This window comes from Triticum aestivum, chromosome 1B (assembly GCF_018294505.1).
Source record: "Triticum aestivum cultivar Chinese Spring chromosome 1B, IWGSC CS RefSeq v2.1, whole genome shotgun sequence".
Classification (NCBI taxonomy): Eukaryota; Viridiplantae; Streptophyta; class Magnoliopsida; order Poales; family Poaceae; genus Triticum; species Triticum aestivum.
The window spans coordinates 123,664,332-123,686,411 of NC_057795.1; the positions used below are offsets into that span (position 1 = coordinate 123,664,332).

The 22,080-nt window shown below is 46.3% G+C and overlaps 1 protein-coding gene across 1 annotated transcript in view; it reads left to right on the forward strand.

The window, feature by feature from the left end:
- LOC123111351 (zinc finger CCCH domain-containing protein 4) overlaps window positions 1–11,419 on the forward strand; it is a 16,198-nt gene extending 4,779 nt beyond the window's left edge. Inside the window, exons 6-14 of the mRNA XM_044532129.1 lie at window positions 5,181–5,327; window positions 5,411–5,591; window positions 7,674–7,948; window positions 8,103–8,219; window positions 8,528–8,663; window positions 9,117–9,382; window positions 9,469–9,636; window positions 10,227–10,730; window positions 10,961–11,419. Coding sequence (XP_044388064.1) covers window positions 5,181–5,327; window positions 5,411–5,591; window positions 7,674–7,948; window positions 8,103–8,219; window positions 8,528–8,663; window positions 9,117–9,382; window positions 9,469–9,636; window positions 10,227–10,730; window positions 10,961–11,170 — 2,004 coding nt within the window. The 3' untranslated portion in view covers window positions 11,171–11,419. The remainder of the gene's footprint in view (window positions 1–5,180; window positions 5,328–5,410; window positions 5,592–7,673; window positions 7,949–8,102; window positions 8,220–8,527; window positions 8,664–9,116; window positions 9,383–9,468; window positions 9,637–10,226; window positions 10,731–10,960) is intronic.
- The last annotated feature ends 10,661 nt before the right edge of the window (window positions 11,420–22,080 follow it).

Consider the following 22,080-nt stretch of genomic DNA (forward strand, 5'->3'; position numbering starts at 1 on the left):
GAGTGAAAATGCGCATGGGTCCGCTCTATCGGCGAGAGAAGGCCCTTTTCCCGCCGATGCCCCCGCTTTTCCCCCTCCGTTTCCCTCCATTCCCCCCTTCTGCCCTCTTCTCCGGCCATTCTCCTCCCTCTCCCCTCCATCCGGCCGCCATGCCGCCGAAGAAGTACACTGCCCCTCGCGCCGCTACCGATGCCGACGCCACCCAAGCCGAAGCAAAGGAAGCCGAGGACGCCGCCGTCCAAACCCCCGAGCATGTCAAACGCTGACTGGAAGGTGGAGGTTCAGTGTCGGGAGGCTATCACCACTGACTGGCGGAACAGGCTCAACGCCAAGAGGGCCCGGGACAGGGCTGCGGCTGCGGCCGTGGCGGAGAAGGCAGATCGCGCGGCGGAACAAGCAGAGGCGTCTCGCGCGGGGATGATGAATCCGCCCGGCGGCCACGGCCCACATACTCCCTGGAGCCAGCAGAGCGTCGGGTCGCTGGCCGGCTTCTCGCCGTCGCCACACCCGTGGGGGTGCACGCCCTCGCCTGGCTACCCCAATGGCGACGCACATGGCGGGTTCAACCCCAAACATTACCTTTCCATATGGCCACCCCGCCCAGCGCACGCCCTCACCCGTGTTCGCCGGCGTCCAGTACTCCGCGTACACCTACTCGCCGCCGGCTTAGGCCAACTCCACCGCGCGACCCCATCCTGTCCGCGCGCGTCCGTTTGGGGTAAATAGGACGAACTAGACGGCCCAACGCGCGGGAGCAAACGGACTTTTGTCTGTTTTGTGTCCGCTTTCGACCCATCCCCGGCCCAAGTTTGCGCCGATTTTGGGGAGAAACGGACAGTGTGCGGACGGGCGGGACGCGCGCGCTTGTCCGCCCCTGGCCCGCCTGTCGGTGGCACAAAGCAAAACCCCCCCGCGCCCCCTTTGGCGCCATTTCCCCCCAAACCCTCCCACGTCCCGCCGTCCCCCTCCCTCCCCCGTCCATGGCCGACGCCCAGCCGAACTCCGGCGGCCTGGCCGTCGACCCGCCCGGAATGGCCAAGAAGAAGAAGGCCAAGGCGCCAAGGAAGCCGTGGTCGGAGTGCACGCCGGAGGAGATCGCCAAGTTGGACGCGGAATCAGCGAAGAGGAGGAACCGGAGGGCGGTCGTCAAGGACAACGCCGCCACGACCAAGTTCGTCGCCGAGCACGATGCGATGGAGGCCGCGCAGCGCAAGGCCGAGGTCGAGGAGAAGGAGGCCATTGTCAACAAAGCGCACACCTTCCTCATGCTTGGCATTTGTCGTCCGGCCGGTTTCTCTGCAGCGGCCGTCGGCCCGGCAAGCACAGGCTCGTCGGTCGCTCGGCCTCTGCACTGCCAGTCGCTGACGTCACGGACCACGCCTATGTCGCCCGGCTCCCCCCCAAAGGCACGACGGCCAGACCCATTTCTCAGGGTCGCCGGACATGAGCGTGATCGCACCCCCGCACCCCTTGGCCGTCATCGTCCTCAACGTCACACCTGGGTCCAGCAGCGGCGGTCGGCCGTCCATCGAGATGCAAAGAAAGCAAGCACGGCCGTCGTTTACGGGCACCATGCCGTCCCCCCGCGTCTTGTTCGACGAAATGCCAACACCAACGCCACTGGTCGACGACCCCTACTACAACCAGTTCATGGAGGATGTGATCTACGATGGTGGGCATGTCCCTGCCTATGATCCCGAGGAGACCCAAAGTCAGGATGGCTGCGCCTAGTTCGTTGCCGATGAAGAGGCCGACGACCGTGCTGACTACGACCATGGTGACTCGTGGCATGAAGACGATGACATCTATGTCGAAGGTGATGGTGATGAAGAAGAAGGCAATGACATTGATATTAGTGGCAAGCCATTGTTCATCGACGAGCTCACTCGAAGAGCGGAAGCACAAAAGAGGAGGAAGAGCATTCGCACGGGTTCATATACACAAGAGGAGGACAAGTTGATTTGCCAATGTTGGATGGAGATTAGCCAAGATCCGAGGACGGGCGCGCAACAAAAGGGCCTAGTTTTTTGGACGAGAGTCCACAAAACTTTCCATGGAAGGAAGATGTTTGAGCCCTACCAAATTACAAGCAACCGTGGCATCACCTCGATTCAAAAGAGGTGGTTGTTCATCCAACAAGAGTGCAACAAGTATTGCGCCGCATTTGAGAGCGTTGAAGCACGACCCGTGAGTGGTCTTGGCGTTGGGGACATGGTATGCTCTCCTCATCCTAGTCCTTTCCTTGCTACGGCCATGAGACTTCGGCCTTGTATATGTTTGCATGTCCAATTCTTGTTTTTTTTTTTGACTTGGATGTCCAATTCTTGTTGATCATGTGGTGTAGGCATTTCAATCTTTGGAAGCATTCAAGGCCCGGCACAATGACAAGCCATTCACTCTTACGCATTGTTGGACGATCATCAAGAATTGCCCTAAGTTCAAGGATCAATACCGTGAACTTCAAAGGAAGAGAGGCAAGAAGATGGCCAAGTTCGCCGGAGGTGGAGATGGCAAGGCGTTGAAGAGGCCGAGGGGCAAGACCAGCTCCAAGGTGGACGACATACGTGATGCCTCATCCATGGCCTTGCATGGGACGTTGCATGGCATGATGTCTCAAAAGGATGTGAGGGACGAGAAGAAGCGGCAAAGCAAGGACCAGCAAATGAAGCAATACCTAGAGCTTCAAAGGAAGAAGCTTGAGATGGAGGAGGCGGCCAAGAGATGGAAGATCGACATGGAGGAGGCGGCCCGGCAAAGGCAGCTCGACATCGAGGCTGCCAACGTCAAGGCCAGGCAGAGGCAGCTCGACATCGAGGCCACCAATGCCGCAACCTAAGCGAAGGAGGTGGCCCTTGCGATCATGAGCGTGGACTTGACCAAGATGAGCGAGAAGATGAGGAGCTGGTTCGAGGCCAGGCAGAAGGAGATGTTCGACGCCGACGGCCTGAACTAGGTCGTCCGATCGGACGTGGTTGTTCTTTTTGGAGGCTGGCATGGGTGTCGCCCGCTGGGCTGCTGGCTGTGTTGCCGGCGAACAAAACTATTCACTTTGGAGGCCGGCTGTGTTGCTGGCCGCTGGCTGTGTTGCCGGCGAGGATGTGTAGGCCGCTGGCTTTGTTGCCGGCGTGAACTAGGCTGCTGGTATTTGAAACGTTGTTCTCTTTGGAGGCGGACAAGATGGGGCCAAAGGATGCGGCCGCGTGCTGGGCGCACGGCCACCGCATCCCAGGACAGCCCCGGACACGACCCCATCTCCCTACCCAAAGGGACAGAATCCGGGCAAAACGGACGTTCGTTTGGGGTCGCGTGGTGGAGTTGGCCTTAAGCATCCTCCCCGATGCCGCCTTGACGGCGGCGCCAACTCCAACGCCGACCCCAACGCCGCCGCCAAGCCCGAACGACACCTCCACGACGCCCAGCACAAAAGCCGCGCCGATGCCGACCAGCCCGTGCACGCCGACTCCCGCTAGTCCGCCGCCGGAGGACGGCGCCGCCGTTTGATGCATTGCCTACGCGTCCTTCCTTTTGAACTCCGAACTTTCAAGTTATTGATCGCCGAACTGTGGCATGGTGATCGCCGGACTTGTGGCGCTGATCGCCTGACTTGTGGCCTTTTTTTGGGTAGCGGGAAATGTCAGGTTTGAATTTGGCCGGTGGCTGCCCCCGGGCCTAAAAAGCGCCGGGTGAAGGTCCAAAATAGCGCCGGCCGCTGCGCATGGGGGCCGAACGAGTGGAGATGCTCTAATGCCCTCCTCTCGTTTGGAGTTGCTAATCATCATCATCATCATCATTAGTTAAGTTTGGAACAAAATTGGATCAATATAATTCATAGCGATCAGTTACATTTACACTGTAGCTAGTTTGAGGATCTTTGGGATCACAAGAATAGCGCAAAAAAATCGAGAGGCTTTGCATAGATCAGTAATAATAGCCTAGAATTTTTTTCTTCGAGAAAACGCAAATGGCCTTTGCGTTTCATTGCATTGGAAAGATAGGGAATTTACATCCTCCTAGGAGGGTGTAAATCATTGCATTGGAAAGATAGGGAATTTACATCCTCCTAGGAGGCAGGTTTACACCGTTGTCAGCTGATCAGTGGACATCCCATGATGATGGCAAAACGACCCTGAGCCCTTGATCCTGTCAACAAGCTCATTGAGCGATGGGCTCACATGGTCAAAAACGCACGCGTTCCTATGTTTCCAGATCATCCACGGCACCAAAAGCGCCATGGATTTGAGCGCCTTCCGGAGCGCTGGCGGCGTGAATTCCTTCGCGCGCAGCCACCAGTCCATGAGCGAGTCGTCGTGCTCGGGCGTCGGCGCTGGTAAGCGCAGCCAAGATAGGATCTCATGCCATGTATGCCTGGTGAAGGGGCACGCGAGCATCAAGTGTCTGATCGTATCCGGCTCTTGGTCGCAAAGAAGGCATCGCGGGTGGTGCTGCAGGCCACGGCGTGCAAGCTGCTCCGCGGTCCAACAGCGATCTTGGCATATGCCAGCCAATGGAAAAATTTCACTCTAGGCGGTGCCCAGCTTCTCCAAATGAGCTTCCAGGAGTGGCAGCCCGTCGCAGAAAAACTGTCCACTTCAAATTGAACTCCGTACTTCGCTGTATACTCAGACAGACATTTAAAATATTTGCATAGATTTCGTTATAAAACTATCCATATGTAGCATAGCATCACATGGGGAAAATTCTACAGGATAGATACATTCATAGGGTCTACGCAAAGCTTGTATCCACTATCAAAGATCTAATGTGACAAAACTTCATGATAAGTTCTGTATAGGCCCCCTAAAGTTTGCATTGTAGCACTTGTCACCCTCTCACTTCACATTTTCTGGAATTTGATTCTGTACCGGTACTGTACTAGTAGGCACACATTGTACTATACGAAGTACAGTCAGACCTGTGTTTTGATCCCTGCCCACAAGGGCACCAGCAGTGTGGCTGCCCCCTACTAGTATTAGTCTATAAATCGACTATGGTAACCACAGAAGTTTTCTGAGGGAAGGTAACCACAAAAATTGCAATTGAATGATTATAACAGGATGCATGAGAGATTGAGAGGTGAAATTTAGCATGGATGCATACAATGTTTACATAATTGGAGCAATGTCCTCTTATCTTGCAATGAACTATCCTTTCACTCAGTCAGTTGAATCTTTTAATTGCAGGTTATACTGGCGACAAACATGGCTGAATCGTCTGTCACTATTCCAGGAGTTGCTTATGTTATTGATTCCTGTAGATCATTGCAAGTCTACTGGAATCCAGTCAGGAGAATTGACTCAGTTAAGCTTGTATGGATTTCCAAGTCCCAGGTTAATATCACAAAAATACTGATGCTATTTATATTAAACTTACTTTTGACACTCAAGTTTGATACTAGTTATAACTTTTCTAGGCTGAGCAGCGGAAAGGCAGGACAGGCCGGACCTGTGATGGTCAAATTTTTCGCTTGGTAACAGAGCCATTTTACAACACCTTTCCTGATCATGAAAGCCCTGCCATTTTAAGTTTATCCATAAGAGAGCAAGCACTCATGATATGTTGTGCAGCGTCCATAGCTATGAATGACCCCACCGGTAATTCTTTCTCTACAATTCAACTAATCATGATTGATGTTTCTGTGCTGGGATTATGACCGTAAAATATAGCGCGAAAACAAGAACAGTGAACTAAAGGAGCAATTCTAGAATTCTGTGACCTTGATGCATCCTCCTCACTTGTACTTATGGGCTTTGTGCAACTTGCTCTTAACTATGATATTTCTTTCAATGCGAATGATCTGTATCGTCTGTACTATTGTTAATGCGTTCAAATCTTTCTGCTGCACTGTAGAGTGTGACAAAGAATTAGTCCATTATCTACACAGAAGATTCTAGGAAGCTTTGGTTAGCTAAGTTCGTGGTGCATTGCTTTCATCTTCTCTTTTAAGAGAATATATGCTTCTTCTTTGCGTCTATCCAGTATCCATATTATATCAACTAGGGAATGCCGGTGACAACGAGAGATATAGAAGAGGATCAGAGCAAATTCTACTTGTAGTTAACTAAGACCAGTGTCTGAACTACCAATTCTTGATTGGATCTGGGAATTCCAGTAACTGCTAGTTTCTGCTGCACTGGAACTGCTGGTTCCCTGCTGGGATGTTGAACCAGATACAGATTAATAAAATAGTCACTCCTGTTTAGTTTATAGTTCAGAAATTGAATAATTAGGTTTCATGCGGTCCTCTTGTCTTCCTCCAGCTTTCCACGGGCTGTTCCTGTCCTCCTAGAGAAAATCATGCACCATTCTGCATGCAGTCAGCCACCATGCTTCCATGAGCAAAAATTCATTCGCGGGTGCAGCAAGAGATGAACTAATATACAAATCAGCGACAGAATTTACACAGGGAGCCAAGATGACCTTAGACCTGGTTGATTAGGTCTATGTATAATGTATTAATATTTTCAAAAGGACATCGATAAGTAGAAATCTACGATCTGAGTAGGACATGGATAATCAAGCCCGTTGCTGTCAATACAGATTTCCTTTGCCATCATTAGCCACTTTTGCTTCAAGGTTTCTAATAATTGTTATAGCGCTGTACTGAGGCAAAAACCCTTTACAGAATTATCATTATGCCCATCTTAAGACTTCAGAATCATCATTTATTTTTTTCAAATTTTCAAGATTGTCTACTTAGTCATCATTGTAGTAAGAATCCCTGTTTTGATGCTCATTAGTTGGATTGTTCGTATTTAAATATTTTATCCAGTGTTCCCAAGTGTGTATTTTCTTAACACTTTATACAGCCATTGATATATAGCTGCGACTACTAAATTCTATAATAATTTGTTACATATTTTTTTGAGAAAACTCAAAGCTTGCATCTTGATGAATTGGATAGATATAAAGAGTAGTACTATTTACAAGCCCAAGTTGGCTAAGGTTACAATTGCGTGCAAAGAAAATTAATGAAAATCTCGAGAACATGAGAGGGACACCTTTTAAGACCTAGTGCTCCTGCCCACGCCCAGTTCACCTCGTCCTCCTTGATTTGATAGACTAAACGTATATGGCAAGGCTGATTGCAGTTGAATGTGCAGCCGTTCCTGTGCTTCCAGATCATCCCAATAGTTGAGGAGTACATGGAAAGCTAGGGCATTTCCTTGGCGGCTTTGGAGTGGCGCTGTGTGCTGTGAACCACCGTTCAATGATTCGAAGGGGTCCTTGCCGGGTCTTGGCGGGCGTCAGGTCGATCACATCCAAGAGAGGAATTCGTTCCAGGTCCACAGCACAAAGTGGTAGTCGACTAGCAGGTGCCTCATTGTTCAGCATCTGGTCGCAGAATAAATAGGCCAGCACATGTTGCAGACTTGCAGTCCATGGCTCGCCCGCTGCTCCACCGTCCAGCATCGGTTGAGGCTAGCGAGCCAGATGAAGAACTTGACCTTATAATAATTAGTTATTAAAGTTAGAAAAACCACCAAATACTTCTTTGCACATTAGTCAGCAAGATGTTAAAAAACAGAGTACATGCATTTGAAAACAAAACATATTTGGGTATGTGGGATCATTATACACTGTGTAACTCTTCATATATATTTATATTAAGGTAATATTCTCACTCTATATCCAAAAAGGTAATATTCTCACTAACTGTCACTCTTTGTCGCCAGTCCTGCAAAAAACTCTCAATCCACCAGAGTCTGCTGTTATTAAAGATGCACTAGAGACTCTTGTTCAAATTGATGCGGTTGAGCCAGCTTTGAATGGAGGGTATCAGCCCAGTTTTTATGGCTATTTGCTCAATAGTTTGCCATTATCGTTCCATGCTTCTGTTCTTACCCTGAAATTTGGTGAGATGGGGTATCTCCATGAAGGAATCCTGATAGGCATTATGTTGGACATCCAACCACTTCCTATACTGCAGCCTTTTGGTGATCAAGCATTGGTATGTTCTAGTTACATCAATTGACATCCTTGTATCCCCAGGTTCTATTAGTAACAATACAACATGCTTATATCCTAATTTATGTTTTACAACGCAAGAAGATTAGAGATTAGTAACAATAGGACATGCTTATATCCTAATTTATGTGTTACAGCGCAAGAAGATTAGAGACAATTACTTTGACGAGGGTACTTCTCAACAAATTGGCAAGAAGGAAGCTACACTCATCGGAAATCTCCGGGCATTTCAATTTTGGCAGTGTATGTTTAAGGTACATCTTATCTTATCTGTAACAAAATACCCTGTACATTTGTTGAGGGCCTTTTTGTTTGTTGGTTCTTTGGAAATTTGTAGTATTAACTTTCAAGTCCTTTTTACTAACAATTACAAATATAAACGCTCATTATCTTTTTATATCCTTTTCTGGTAGTACCTTTCCTAATGGATGGCTAATGCTAGGATGATATATCACGGGCCTTACGTGAAAATTATTATTGATTAACCAAAATGTACTTTTTTTTGGATTCTGTTAGCACTATTTTGTTTTCACTAAAGTTACATGTTCTATTTTTTTTTCAGGATAAGTTTCGTCTGGAGTACCTGATAAATATGGCCAAGATCGATGCATATGGGCCCTTGATCTTGAAAAATGAACACGACTGGTGTAGATTTCACAATCTCGTGCCGAAAGCACTCAACAACATCTCTGAAATCTGTATGTCCTTTTAACTTGTGATAAAAAGTTTGTGAAGTGGATTTTGTACTAGGAGTAGGTACTCCCAGTAGCAGTGGCGGAGACAGGCCTAGGGCAGTTGGGGCTATAACCCTAGGCCTAGTGATAATAGCCTTTGTAATTGCTTGTTAGAATATATGAAAAATCACTAAAGTACATCACTTAAGATAGCTTAGTCCTAGGTATAAAACCCTGTGCTAGCTTCGCCACTGCCCACTAGTATGTGTGTTTTTCCACTAAAAGTTTGAAAATGTACCTAAGATGGTAGAAAGGGTTGCCTGCTGTAGCCTACTGTGTTATACATCAGTGTTTTCTGTTCCTTCAAAATATACATAGTTCGTGTGAGGACCTACTCCTAGAAGTGCAAGTATCAAAATGCTTTCCAAAAATACGATACATGGATATTTCTTGTTGTTAACTCTTTCTTTTAAACAGATGATGATATTATGAGCACACTGCACCGCTTTAGGCCTCATTTTCTTCGGAAAATCAGTCCTCCAAAGTACCTTCAGACCTCTGAATTCCACCATGCATGTCGTGACCCTGAATTGCCGGAGCCAGAGCATATGCCTTCATTCTCGTTGGAAGCTGATATTTCTCATTTAGATTCACAGCGGAGGTGTGCTTCACACCCTTATATTTCCGCAACTGATTTTGGAGCCACTGACATTGTTAATGACCTGAAGAAGGCTATCAAAGAGGTGAGTTGTATTATATAACTTTATGCATTATGAAGTTACTAAATATTTTCTCCATGCAAACATGATGATTCTTGATTGGTTCACAGATGAAGACACAACTTGCAGACGAACAAGTTGCTGGTAATGCTCAACCAGCCCTTGGAGGTGAGAAGTGGGTGGAGGATGTTGACAACACTTTTGAGGAATACAAAGGCCCTTTTAACAATTCGGCAGATGACCCCAAACCAGCATGCAAGTTCTTCCTCACATTAAAGGTAGACTGTTGCGGTCTTTTATGCTATTTTCACCTATCCTTTCTTCCCCATGTCATTTGCAGGAAATGTTATTTGGCTATTTTTCTCTGTGTGTTAAGATATTTTAATTAAAGAATTGCCCTATTCATCATGTTATAACCAGCCGGATGCAGACCAACTGAACTCCAAAGATCCTCAAGATTCTACTGCAACTACTTGATAACACTTTTCCCTGCCTCAGCGAAGGACTTGACATATTCTGTAATGTCATATTACCCTATGAATTAATAAAATGTAACACATTGATGAAACTATGAATAAAGTGGTGGTGACAGGTCAAATGACATTGACAACAGTGATACTATGCCAACATGCATTTAGTTAAAATTGTATGTACCTAACTGCATGTACTCCCTCCGTCCAAAAATAAGTGTCTCAACTTTGTACTAACATCTGTACGAAGTTGTACTAAAGTTGAGACACTTATCTTGGGACGGGACGGAGGGAGTATATGTTAAAAAAAACTGCAGGTTTATGTTAACTTGGTATTTTGACAACTCGATGGGTATGAATTAAACTTCTTTCTTCTGACATGTTGTTCCTTTGATCAGGGTTGTATAAAGGGCAGCTCTTGTTCATTTCCACATGATTGTGACTCTTTGATCTCTTCATCAGTTGCATCTAAAATAAACCCAGAAGAACTACCCTGGCGTGCTGACATAGGTTGGACAAAGTTGCTGACGGGAGGTGAAAATGGTCACATTCTTGCCGTGAATGACAAAAATCTGAAGTTTTCTCGTGAACTTCGTAAGATAGTTGCCCGCACACCTGATCTGCATTCGGCTGAGCATAATTCAGTTGCAAACAACCTCAGCATAGTCCTGAATGTCGCTGATCCTTCTCATCTAACTATTGGAGGTGAACATGAGCTACCAGTTCCTTGGACGAAATTACAGCGAATTATTTTGTTAGATGATCATGGTTCTGGTGAAGCAATCAACCACCAACTATTGCAGAAGTTCTTTGAGTATATTACCATCAAGATCTTGCTAGAAACATTATCTGGTTTGCAGGTCATCGTGATCATGAATAACACAAAATTTGTTAAGATACAGGTACGCCATTTGTTAAGTTCTATCACAAATCCGAAGTTTGATTCACACACATGACAGTAAAATAATCTTGGTGTGCATGACTCATGGTATAGTTTATTTATTTATTTGCTGGTACCTCTGGCCTGTTTTAACATTTGAGAATTACCTTCCGAATCTCAGCTTAGTCAACAAGCAACATTATGTATCAGTCCACTGCCAAAAATGAAAGACATTGGCTGCTGTTTTTATAGGTGGAAAAAATGGCAAGAGAATGTTTCTTCTTTCTGGGTGAATCATTCCTATTAAATGGAGTGCCTCTTGGATGGTTTCCCTGCATCCGTCAACAAGATGGGCGAGTAGCAGGACCAGTTGCTTACGTTTTCATCATGCATCCTCCATCCCCACGGCGATTTTGCGACACAAGAGAATTGAGCGCCAAGTCCTCTGCAGAGACTAGTTAGGCCAGTCTAGGTCATACGCTTGTTAATAGCTACTCCTAGGTCAAATCGTTTTGCAAGCTGGAAGTAAGTAGTTCTTGTGCCACGTCAGCTTGTACAGAAGTATTATGGCACACTGGCTAGTGGCTACGATGGATACGGTAGGCACTGTTGCGCTGCGACGGCTAACTTGGATTTTAATGTCGTTGCTGCTCTAATTTTTGTTAGACGTCCAGTTGGCATGGAAGTGCCTTCAAAGGTGTTATATGTTCATCTGGAAGTGCCTCCGAAGGCATGGAATCCCTCGTGTTTTCCTTTTTGGAATCCCACTCTATGTGATAACTTGCGTTGCAATGGGAGATTTTTTTTCTCATAATCTACAATAGCCATGATAACATTTTGTTGCATCCCTGAAATACATTATCATTTTCAATTTCGTGAAATCATGAACATTTTTTAAACTCGTGCACATATTTGAAATCATGAACATTTTTAAATCAGTCAACGCTTTTACAAATTTTTGAATATTTTCTAAAATCAAGATTTTTTTTAAAATTCATGAACAGTTTATACTATTTGCAAACATTTTTCTAAAATTGTGAACATTTTTTAAAACATTATTCTTGAATCGGCGAACATTTCTAGAATTGACAAACATTCTTTTGTAAATTGGTGGAACCATTTTTGAAATTCAAAAACATTTTTTTATTTAACGAAAATTTTCTTGATTTAACGAACATTTTTTAAATGCATGATAATTTTTTTGAGTCAACAAACATTTTACGAATGAATAAACTATTTTGTAAGTCACGAACAATTTTAAATTTTTTAGGATATTTTTTCATTCATGAACATTCTCTTAATTGATGAAATTTTGTTCAATTTCATTAACTTTTTTAATACATGAACTTTTTAAAGAGTTATAATGTTTTCTGATTTCCTGAATATTTGTTTTTAAAATTTCGAATATTTTTGAAGTGAGCAAATATTTTGTACAAAATAGTGAATATTTTTGAAGTGAGCAAATATTTTGTACAAAATAGCGAATATTTTTGAATCCACAATTATTTTATGATTTATTAAGATTTTATTTCAAGATTCACTTTTTTAATGCTTGGATTTTTTTGAGAAGTCCCAAATTATTTAAAGTAGAAAATACAAAAACAGAAAAGAAAATATAAAAACAAAATTTAGAAAACAGGCCGCCCGGACATGAGCCAGCCCAAACAGGCGAGCTGAGTCTTCTCCCAGCGTGCAGAGCGCAGTATAGGAGGTCCCTACTATATGAGCCGACCTAGGCGAGGGATTCTCCTGTCTGTAATATTTTTCTATCACTTATAGGTGGCATTGGTGAAGGAAATATGCCTAGAGGCAATAATAAAGTTGTTATTTATATTTTCTTATATCATGATAAATGTTTATTATTCATGCTAGAATTGTATTAACCGAAAACTTAGTACATGTGTGAATACAAAGACAAACATAGTGTCACTAGTATGCCTCTACTTCACTAGCTATCAAAGATTGTTAAGTTTCCTAGCCATAGACATGAGTTGTCATTTGATGAACGGGATCACATCATTAGAGAATGATGTGATTGACTTGACCCATTCCGTTAGTTTAGCACTTGATCGTTTAGTATGTTGCTATTGCTTTCTTCATGACTTATACATGTTCGTATGACTATGAGATTATGCAACCCCCGAATACCGGAGGAACACTTTGTGTGCTACCAAACGTCACAATGTAACTGGGTGATTATAAATGTGCTCTACAGGTGTCCGATGGTGTTTGTTGAGTTGGCATAGATCGAGATTAGAATTTGTCACTCTGATTGTCGGAGAGGTATCTCTGGGCCCTCTCGGTAATGCACATCACTATAAGCCTTGCAAGCAATGTGACTAATGAGTTAGTTACGGGATGACGCATTACAGAGCAAGTAAAGAGACTCGCCGGTAACGAGATTGAACTAGGTATTGAGATACCGACGATCGAATCTCGGGCAAGTAACATACCGATGACAAAAGGAACAACATATGTTGTTATGCGGTTTGACCGATAAAGATATTCGTAGAATATGTGGGAGCCAGTATGAGCATCCAGGTTCCGCTATTGGTTATTGACAGAAGACGTGTCTCGATCATGTCTACATAGTTCTCGAACCCGTAGGGTCCGCACGCTTAACGTTCGGTGACGATCGGTATTATGAGTTTATGTGTTTTTGATGTACCGAAGGTAGTTCGGAGTCCCAGATATGATCACGGACATGACGAGGAGTCTCGAAATGGTCGAGACATAAAGATCGATATATTGGATGACTATGTTTGGATGTCGAAATGGTTCCGGGTGAGTTCGGGCATATACCGGAGTACCGGGAGGTTACCGGAACCCCCCGGGAAGTATATGGGCCTTATTGAGCCTTAGTGGGAGAGAGGACAGGGAAGCCTAGGAGGGCCCCCCAAGCCCAATCCTAATTGGGTGGGGGCCCGGCCCCCCCTTTCCTTCCCCCTCTCTCCCCCTTCCTTCCTCTCCTAATCCAACTAGGGAAAGGGGGAATCCTACTCCCGCTGGGAGTAGGACTCCCTTGGGGCGCGCCATAGGAGGGCCGACCCTCCCCCTCCTCCACTCCTTTATATACGGAGGAAGGGGGCACCCCATAGACACACACATTCATCATTGACCTCTTAGCCGTGTGCGGTTCCCTCCTCCACCATAATCCACCTTGGTCATATCGTTGCAGTGCTTAGGCGAAGCCCTGCGCCGGTAGCTTCATCATCACCGTCATCACGCCGTCGTGCTGATGAAGCTCTCGCTCGACACTCAGCTGGATCGAGAGTTCGTGGGACGTCACCGAGCCGAACGTGTGCAGATCGCGAAGGTACCGTACTTTCGGTACTAGGATCGGTCGGATTGTGAAGACGTACAACTACATCAACCACGTTGTCATAACGCTTCCGCTTACTGTCTACGAGGGTACATGGACAACACTCTCCCGCTCGTTGCTATGCATCACCATGATCTTGCGTGTGCGTAGGATTTTTTTTGAAATTACCGTGTTTCCCAACAGTGGCATCCGAGCTAGGTCTATGCGTGATGTTATATGCACGAGTAGAACACAAATAGTTGTGGGCGATAATAGTCATACTGCTTACCATCATGTCATACCTTGATTCAGCCGTATTGTTGGATGAAGCGGCCTGGACCGACATTCCACGTACGCTTACGCGAGACTGGTTCTACCGACGTGCTTCGCACACAGGTGGCTGGCGGGTGTCAGTTTGTCCAACTTTAGTTGAATCGAGTGTGACTACGCCCGGTCCTTGTTGAAGGTTAAAACAACACATACTTGAAGAAAAATCATTGTGGTTTTGATGCATAGGTAAGAACGGTTCTTGCTCAGCCCGTAGCAGCCACGTAAAACTAGCAACAACAAAGTAGATGACGTCTAACTTGTTTTCGCAGGGCATGTTGTGATGTAATATGGTCAAGGCATGATGCTATATTTTATTGTATGAGATGATCATGTTCTGTAACGGAGTTATCGGCAACGGCAGGAGCCATATGGTTGTCGTTTTATTGTATGCAATGCTATCGCCCTATAATTGTTTTTTACTTTATCACTAAATGGTAGCGATAGTCGTAGAAATAATAGTTGGCGAGATGACAACGATGCTACAATGGAAATCAAAGTGTCGCGCCGGTGACGATGGTGATCATGACGGTGCTTTGGAGATGGAGATCAAAGGCACAATATGATGAAGGCCATATCATATCACTTATATTGATTGCATGTGATGTTTATCCTTTATGCATCTTATTTTGCTTTGATTGACGGTAGCATTATAAGATGATCTCTCACTAAATTTCAAGATACAAGTGTTCTCCTTGAGTATGCACCGTTGTGAAAGTTCGTCCTGCCGAGACACCATGTGATGATTGGGTGTGATAAGCTCTATGTTCACATACAACGGGTGCAAGCCAGTTTTGCACACGCAAAATACTCGGGTTAAACTTGACGAGCCTAGCATATGCAGATATGGCCTCGGAACACTGAGACCGAAAGGTCGAGTCTGAATCATATAGTAGATATGATCAACATAGTGATGTTCACCATTGAAAACTACTCCATCTCACGTGACGATCGGACATGGTTTAGTTGATTTGGATCATGTGATCACTTAGATGAATAGAGGGATGCCTATCTAAGTGGGAGTTCTTAAGTAATATGATTAATTGAACTTTTAATTTATCATGAACTTAGTACCTGATAGTATTTTGCATGTCTATGTTGTTGTAGATCAATGGCCCGTGCTACTGTTCCTTTGAATTTTAATGCGTTCCTTGAGAAAGCTAAGTTGAAAGATGATGGTAGCAATTACACGGACTGGGTCCGTAACTTGAGGATTATCCTCATTGCTGCACAGAAGAATTACGTCCTGGAAGCACTGCTAGGTGCAAGATCCGCTGCAGGAGCAACACCGGACGTTGTGAACGTCTGTTAGAGCAAAGCTGATGACTACTCGATAGTTCAGTGTGCCATGCTTTATGGCTTAGAACCGGGACTTCAACGACGTTTTGAACGTCATGGAGCATATGAGATGTTCCAGGAGTTGAAATTAATATTTCAAGCAAATGCCCTGATTGAGAGATATGAAGTCTCCAATAAGTTCTATAGCTGCAAGATGGAGGAGAATAGTTCTGTCAGTGAACATATACTCAAAATGTCTGGGTATAACAACCACTTGATTCCGATGGGAGTTAATCTTCCTGATGATAGTGTCATTTATAGAATTCTTCAATCACTGCCACCAAGCTACAAGAGCTTCATGATGAACTATAATATGCAAGGGATGAACAAGACAATTCTCGAGCTCTTCGCAATGCTAAAGGCTGTGGAAGTAGAAATCAAGAAGGAGCATCAAGTGTTGATGGTCAACAAGACCACCTGTCGTGGAAATATCACGTCAGATGTCCTAACGGAAGGACTTAGTCGTGGAGCCATCACAACTAGACGTAGGCTTTTACCTTCATCGTTCTGAGCCCTACAATGGCGTCAAGCGGAACAGAGAAGGTCCAGATGGGATTTATCCAGGAACAACAAGATGTTGTAGTACGGCAGATGAAAACTACGGATCCAGCCACAAAAGGAAACTATCAGGCCTAGCTAGATTCAGTAAGATGCTAAAGGAAAAGCAGATAAGCGCTGATGAACACCAACGAACACTGAAGAAACTTCGAAACCCTAATGCATATTTAATAAGTGAAGCAAGGAATAGTTACCAGGGCCACGCAACGGCGGAGGAGTGTCGCAGATCTCTGGTACAAACAGGTTGATGCAGCGGCCTAGTCGGTGCAGGGTGAAGGGTCGACAGCGGCGGCGAGGCTTGAGTTCTTCGGGGTCACGAGGAGGAAGACGATGCGAAGAGGCAAGGGGGAAAATGGAAGGACCCCCGGTCTTATTTATAAAGGGAAGGGGATAAGCGGCAGGCGCGAGAATCAAGGGGCCTGAAGCGGCAAAAGGGGATGCAACTGTCACCTCGATCTTCAGGAATTAATTAAATGAAGGGAATCTTTATTATCTTTTTATACAAGAGATGACGTCATGACAATTCACTACAGTGTTCAGAAGATGAAGTCATGGCGGTTTACCAAAGTTTGCAGGGAGAAGACAACATGCGGTTTACAAGAAACATAAGAAGATGTTCACGGAATTTTTCTAAGTATTGAAGATTGACATGAACAGATTCAAATCAATCTGGGGCCTAATGTTGAGGATATAACTACTGAGTGTAAACCTCCTAGGAGGGGCCGGTTCACGCTCAACTATACTGAAGCCCATGAAGACAAAGAAGATGGCGCTTTACTGATAAAGCTTAGAGGCCCAGAGCCCAAAGGCGGATTAGGGCCCATAATGGTAAACCGTCATAGTTGTATAACTTGTATTGTAAGTTAGGGAAAGGGAGAGACCGAGCCAGACACTTGTATGAGCCGGCCTTGGGACTCTGTAAACCGGCCGGGCATCAATCTGTGTATATAAAGGGATGACCCGGCGGCGGTTCGGGGACAAGAAACAACAACTCGAGACTCAGGCATAGCGTATTTGCTCCCTGGTCATCGAAACCCAATCAATTCCATCACAACTAGACGTAGGCTTTTACCTTCATCGTAAGGGGCTGAACTAGTATAAAACTCTCGTGTCCCTTGTCCGGTTTAACCCCTTCAAGCTAATCTCGTTGCGATGGCTCCACGACTAAGTCCTTCCATTAGGACATCTGACATGATATTTCCACGACAGTTGGCGCCCACCGTGGGGCTATCGCACGATGGTTTCGAGTTCTTGAAGGGCAGCTTTGAATGACTCAAAGGGTACGCGGTTGGCCGGATGACCAAGAGTCGTCGCGACAAGCTCTACATCGACGATGCAGGATGGGGACCCGAGGCCGGCTCAATCGTGTACGGGTACCAGGTCCCCTTTGGCGGAGTTTACATTTTCATCGGCAAGATCGACGAACCGGGCCCTGAGCCGGACATCTCCACCGACCTCGTCGAAATGGCTCAGCGTGCGAGTCCTGCCCAGGTTCAGCCTGCCATGAAGTGTGCGTTCGTAGGATTCATCCATGGTGCGGAGTATGAACCGGTGTCTGATGGTGAGACGGCCATCTACTCGGATGGCAAATCGTCCACTGGTGAAACCGAGTCACTGTACCAATTGCAAGATGACCGGATTGGGGGCTATTCCGATGGCAACAGTATTCCGGACCCCTTTGAACCGCTGAATCGGGTTGCAGTCTTCATGGCCGGAACACAGCCCACCTTGCAATCTTCATCTACAGTAGCAATGACGTCTGGATCAGCAGCCGCGGCAGGAGGCCCGATGCGTCGACCGGCTCAAGTTCTCTCCGTTTTGTTGGATGCCTGGGCGACCTTGTTAACCATGCCAGTCACCCTGGAGACACAAGATTAGCATAATGCAGAGGTTACCAAGCTAAAGGACCAGATAACACAGGCTAAGGAGGACCTGGCAGCTGAGGAAGTTAGGATGGCTGAAGAACGGGCCGCTTTAGATGCCCAGTCGCTGCAGATCCAGGCGCGGAATTACCGTCTCATGTTGGATCAGAACGCGTCAAACGAAGTTCTGTGAAGGAAGTACCGGTCTCGTCTGCTGCCGATCTACAAAGGACTGAACCTCTTCAATACCCTGGGGGCTGGGCCGAGTAATCCGGCAGCAGTAAACTGGACCGTGGCACCTGGGGCAGCTCCGAATCAACCACGGATGACGGACCCACCTCGATGAACGGATAACCCGCCGCAATATGTGTCAACACCACCGGGTCATTTTTCTAGCCCTTTGGATAACACGATTGTTGCGGCATCTCGCCTGGCAGCTATTCCAATGGAGGGCGATTCACTGGCATCGGTTGAGACGCGGCGGGCCAGGGATCTTCTTCAAACCGCTGTTGTGCAGCAGCAGGCTTATTCCTATAGCCGAGACAGAATTCATTCAACCCCCCGTCTGAGCAAAAGTTATAGCAGGCACATAGATGAACCAGAGGTGTCCACCAGTGCGCGGTGCCGTAACGCCCCTCAAGGGCCCAATCCGGCATGCGGTGGGGTGAATGCTCATGATGTGGTGGATAATGGGAGAGTGCGAAGGGAGGCCGCATTAGCAGCACAGCACGCGGGTCATCATCAACCCGCCTCGGTTCAGCCAGCAGCGTCAGTAGAGCGAGGGACCGGGCTCGCCTTCAGCTCTTGGGGAGTGCCGTGTCTCATCCCGGCTCTCTGTAATGTGCGATTGCCCAACGATTTCAAGGGTCCACGTAAGGTGCTTAATTATACCGCCGATCAACCTCCTGAGGCGTGGGTTGAAAGTTATGAGATGGCAATGGAGATGCTGGATATGGATGAAGCGGCATGTGCAAAATACTTCACCATGATGTTGGAAGGAACAACCCGCACTTGGTTAAAGAGTCTGCCCGCCAACTCCATCGGATCATGGGACCAATTGAAGGCCCGGTTTATAGCAAACTTCAAGGATACATGCAAACAGCCTATGTCCATTGTGGATCTAGATGCATGTGTCCAAGGAGAAAACGAGTCAACAACCCATTGGTTGCGCCGGGTTTCAGAAGTCCTGCATTCGTCGGACCGCATTACGGCTGGCACAACAATCCTAACATTGGAGCGTAATTGCCGGTTTAAGTCATTGAAGATGAAGTTGGGACGGCTCAAGCGCCACAGCAATGACATGGGAACACTCATGGCAGCCTTGGTTAAATATGCCGATTCTGATAATACCAAGGATCCCGATTGTGATGAGGAGAAATCGGAGAAGGGAAAGAAGAACGGCGGTGCGAAGGGACAACAGCACAACCAAGGGATCCATGGGAACAATGGTAAGCGCAAAGCAGATAATTCGGATTTTGTGGCTAACACCAATGTGCAGGGCAATATGCAACGTCGTAAGGGTAAACCGCCCCAGCGAGGTGGAGGTATGAATCTGAAGCGTCTGTTAAACCAACCCTGCCCAAAGCACGGGACCAAGGAGGTTCCAGCAACACATCTCTGGAAGGATTGTTTCATTATGAAGGAGTTCAAAAACTCTGATCTCTTCCGGTATGATCAGGGTCCGTCGGGCGGTTCAGGTCCAGGTTTTCATGGTGGCGGCGGTTCAAACTCTGGATTTTAGAATAATCAGGGCAACCAGAACAACCAAGGTGGTAACAACCAACAGAGTAACCAGGGGAATCAGCAGCAATCAGGTTTTCAGAGTCACCCAAAGCAGTTGAATGGTGGGAAGTATCATGTTTTCACCACTAGCTTGTGTAAGCGCGATCAGAAGCTTCACAAGAGGGTAGTTAATGCTGTTGAACCGGCAGTACCCCGTTACTTACGTTGGTTCGAGCAGCCCATTGTGTGGAGCAGAGAGGATCATCTGCCCCAGGTTGACAATCCGGGTCATCTGGCTCTAGTGGTGGCACCTCAGGTGGGAGGTTATAAATTCACCAAGGTGCTTATGGATGGAGGAAGCAGTATCAATATCCTATATTATGAAACCTTTTGCCGCATGGGGTTGACGATAAGAATCTTAAACCGTCGAACACTATTTTCCACGGTGTAGTACCAAGTAAATCGGCATATCCTGTTGGCAAGATAGCTTTGGAATTTGTGTTTGGTGATGAGCATGATTCTAGGTCAGAAACATTGACCTTTGAAGTGGTGAAAATCCAGAGCCCATATCACGCCCTGTTTGGACGTCCGGCTTATGCAAAGTTCATGGCAAGGCCCTGTTATATTTACTTACAACTCAAGATGCCAGGTCATAAGGGGACCATCACGGTGCACATGAGTCGTAAGATCGCTTTGGACTATGAAGAGGGTGATGCGGCTTATGCTGAGTCAGTTTGTGCAACAGAAGAGTTGAAATTCTATAAGGACAATGTTGATCCGGCGGATATGACTCCTCTGAAGAAGCCCACCACAGAGCATGACCCGACCCTGAAGTTCAAACCGGCTGATGAAACTAAACTTGTTGATTTTGTTCCTGGCGATTCATCCAAACAATTTAGTATCAGCACAAATCTGGATCCGAAATAGGAAAGCGCGCTCATCGAGTTCATCCATGAGAACCGGGACATTTTTGCATGGAAGCCTTCTGACATGCTAGGTGTACCGAGGGAACTCGCTGAGCACACTCTCAATATTGATCCCAAGTTTAAACCGGTCAAGAAGTTTCTTCACCGCTTCAGCGAGGAATGACACAAGGCCATCGGAGAGGAAGTAGCCCAGCTGTTGGCTGCTAGGTTTATCATTGAAGTTTTTCATCCGGAGTGAAAGTGCTAGTTATCGACTAGAGGGGGGGGGGTTTGAATAGGCAATTTTTATGAAAGTCTTCAATACATGAGAGTTTCGAAGACAAACACGAAAACTAGACCTATAAACATGCAGTGGAAGATGAACTACACTAGACACACCATAGTCAAACAAGTATGAAGCTAAAGCATGATGACTGATAGCAGCTAGGTAGTAGGATCAGGATGGAAGATAGTATGAAGCCAATCAGAACAAGTAGTCACACAGTGAAGTCAAACATGCAGAGCAATCAGGCAATGACTTCACAAAGACAAACTATAAGTAAGGAGAGTAAGAGATAGAACTAGTGTGTTGTGAAGACAAGGATTTGTTCGACCAGTTCCAGTTGCTGTGACAACTGTACGTCTGGTTAGGGAGGCTGAGATTGAACTCAGAAGACCGTGTCTTCACCTTATTTCCCTTGAGCTAAGGACACACAGTCCTCACCCAATCACTGTGGTAAGTCTTCAAGGTAGACTTCCAAACCTTCACAGACTTCGTTCACCGGCAATCCACAATGACTCTTGGATGCTCAGAACGCGACGCCTAACCGGCTGGAGGATTCATAGTCCTCAAGTGTAACAAGTCTTCAGATCACGCGGACAGAAAGACTTCAGTGATGCCAAACACTCTTTGGGCTCTGGGTGGTTTGGGCTTTGTCCTCGCAAGGATTCTCTCTCTCAAAGGCTTCGGAGGTGGGTTGCTCTCAAACGACAAAAGCCGTATCTAACTCTGAGCAGCCACCAATTTATGGTGTAGGGGGTGGGCTATTTATAGCCACTGGGCAACCCGACCTGATTTGTCCGAAATGACCCTGGGTCACTAAGGAACTGACACGTGTCACAACGGTCAGATTTCAAACACACGCGACAGCTTGACTTGGGCTACAAGTAAAGCTGACTTATCCGACTCTGGATAAGATTTGCTCTCATTGTCTTCGCTCGAAGACATAGGATTTTGGTTGAGCATCACTTCAGTCACTCTGACTTTGTTCACTTGGACCCCACTTAACAGTGCGGTGGTTCCTATGACTCAACAAAGAAGAAAAGAAACAACGAAACTACTAAGTCTTCGCGCTCCAT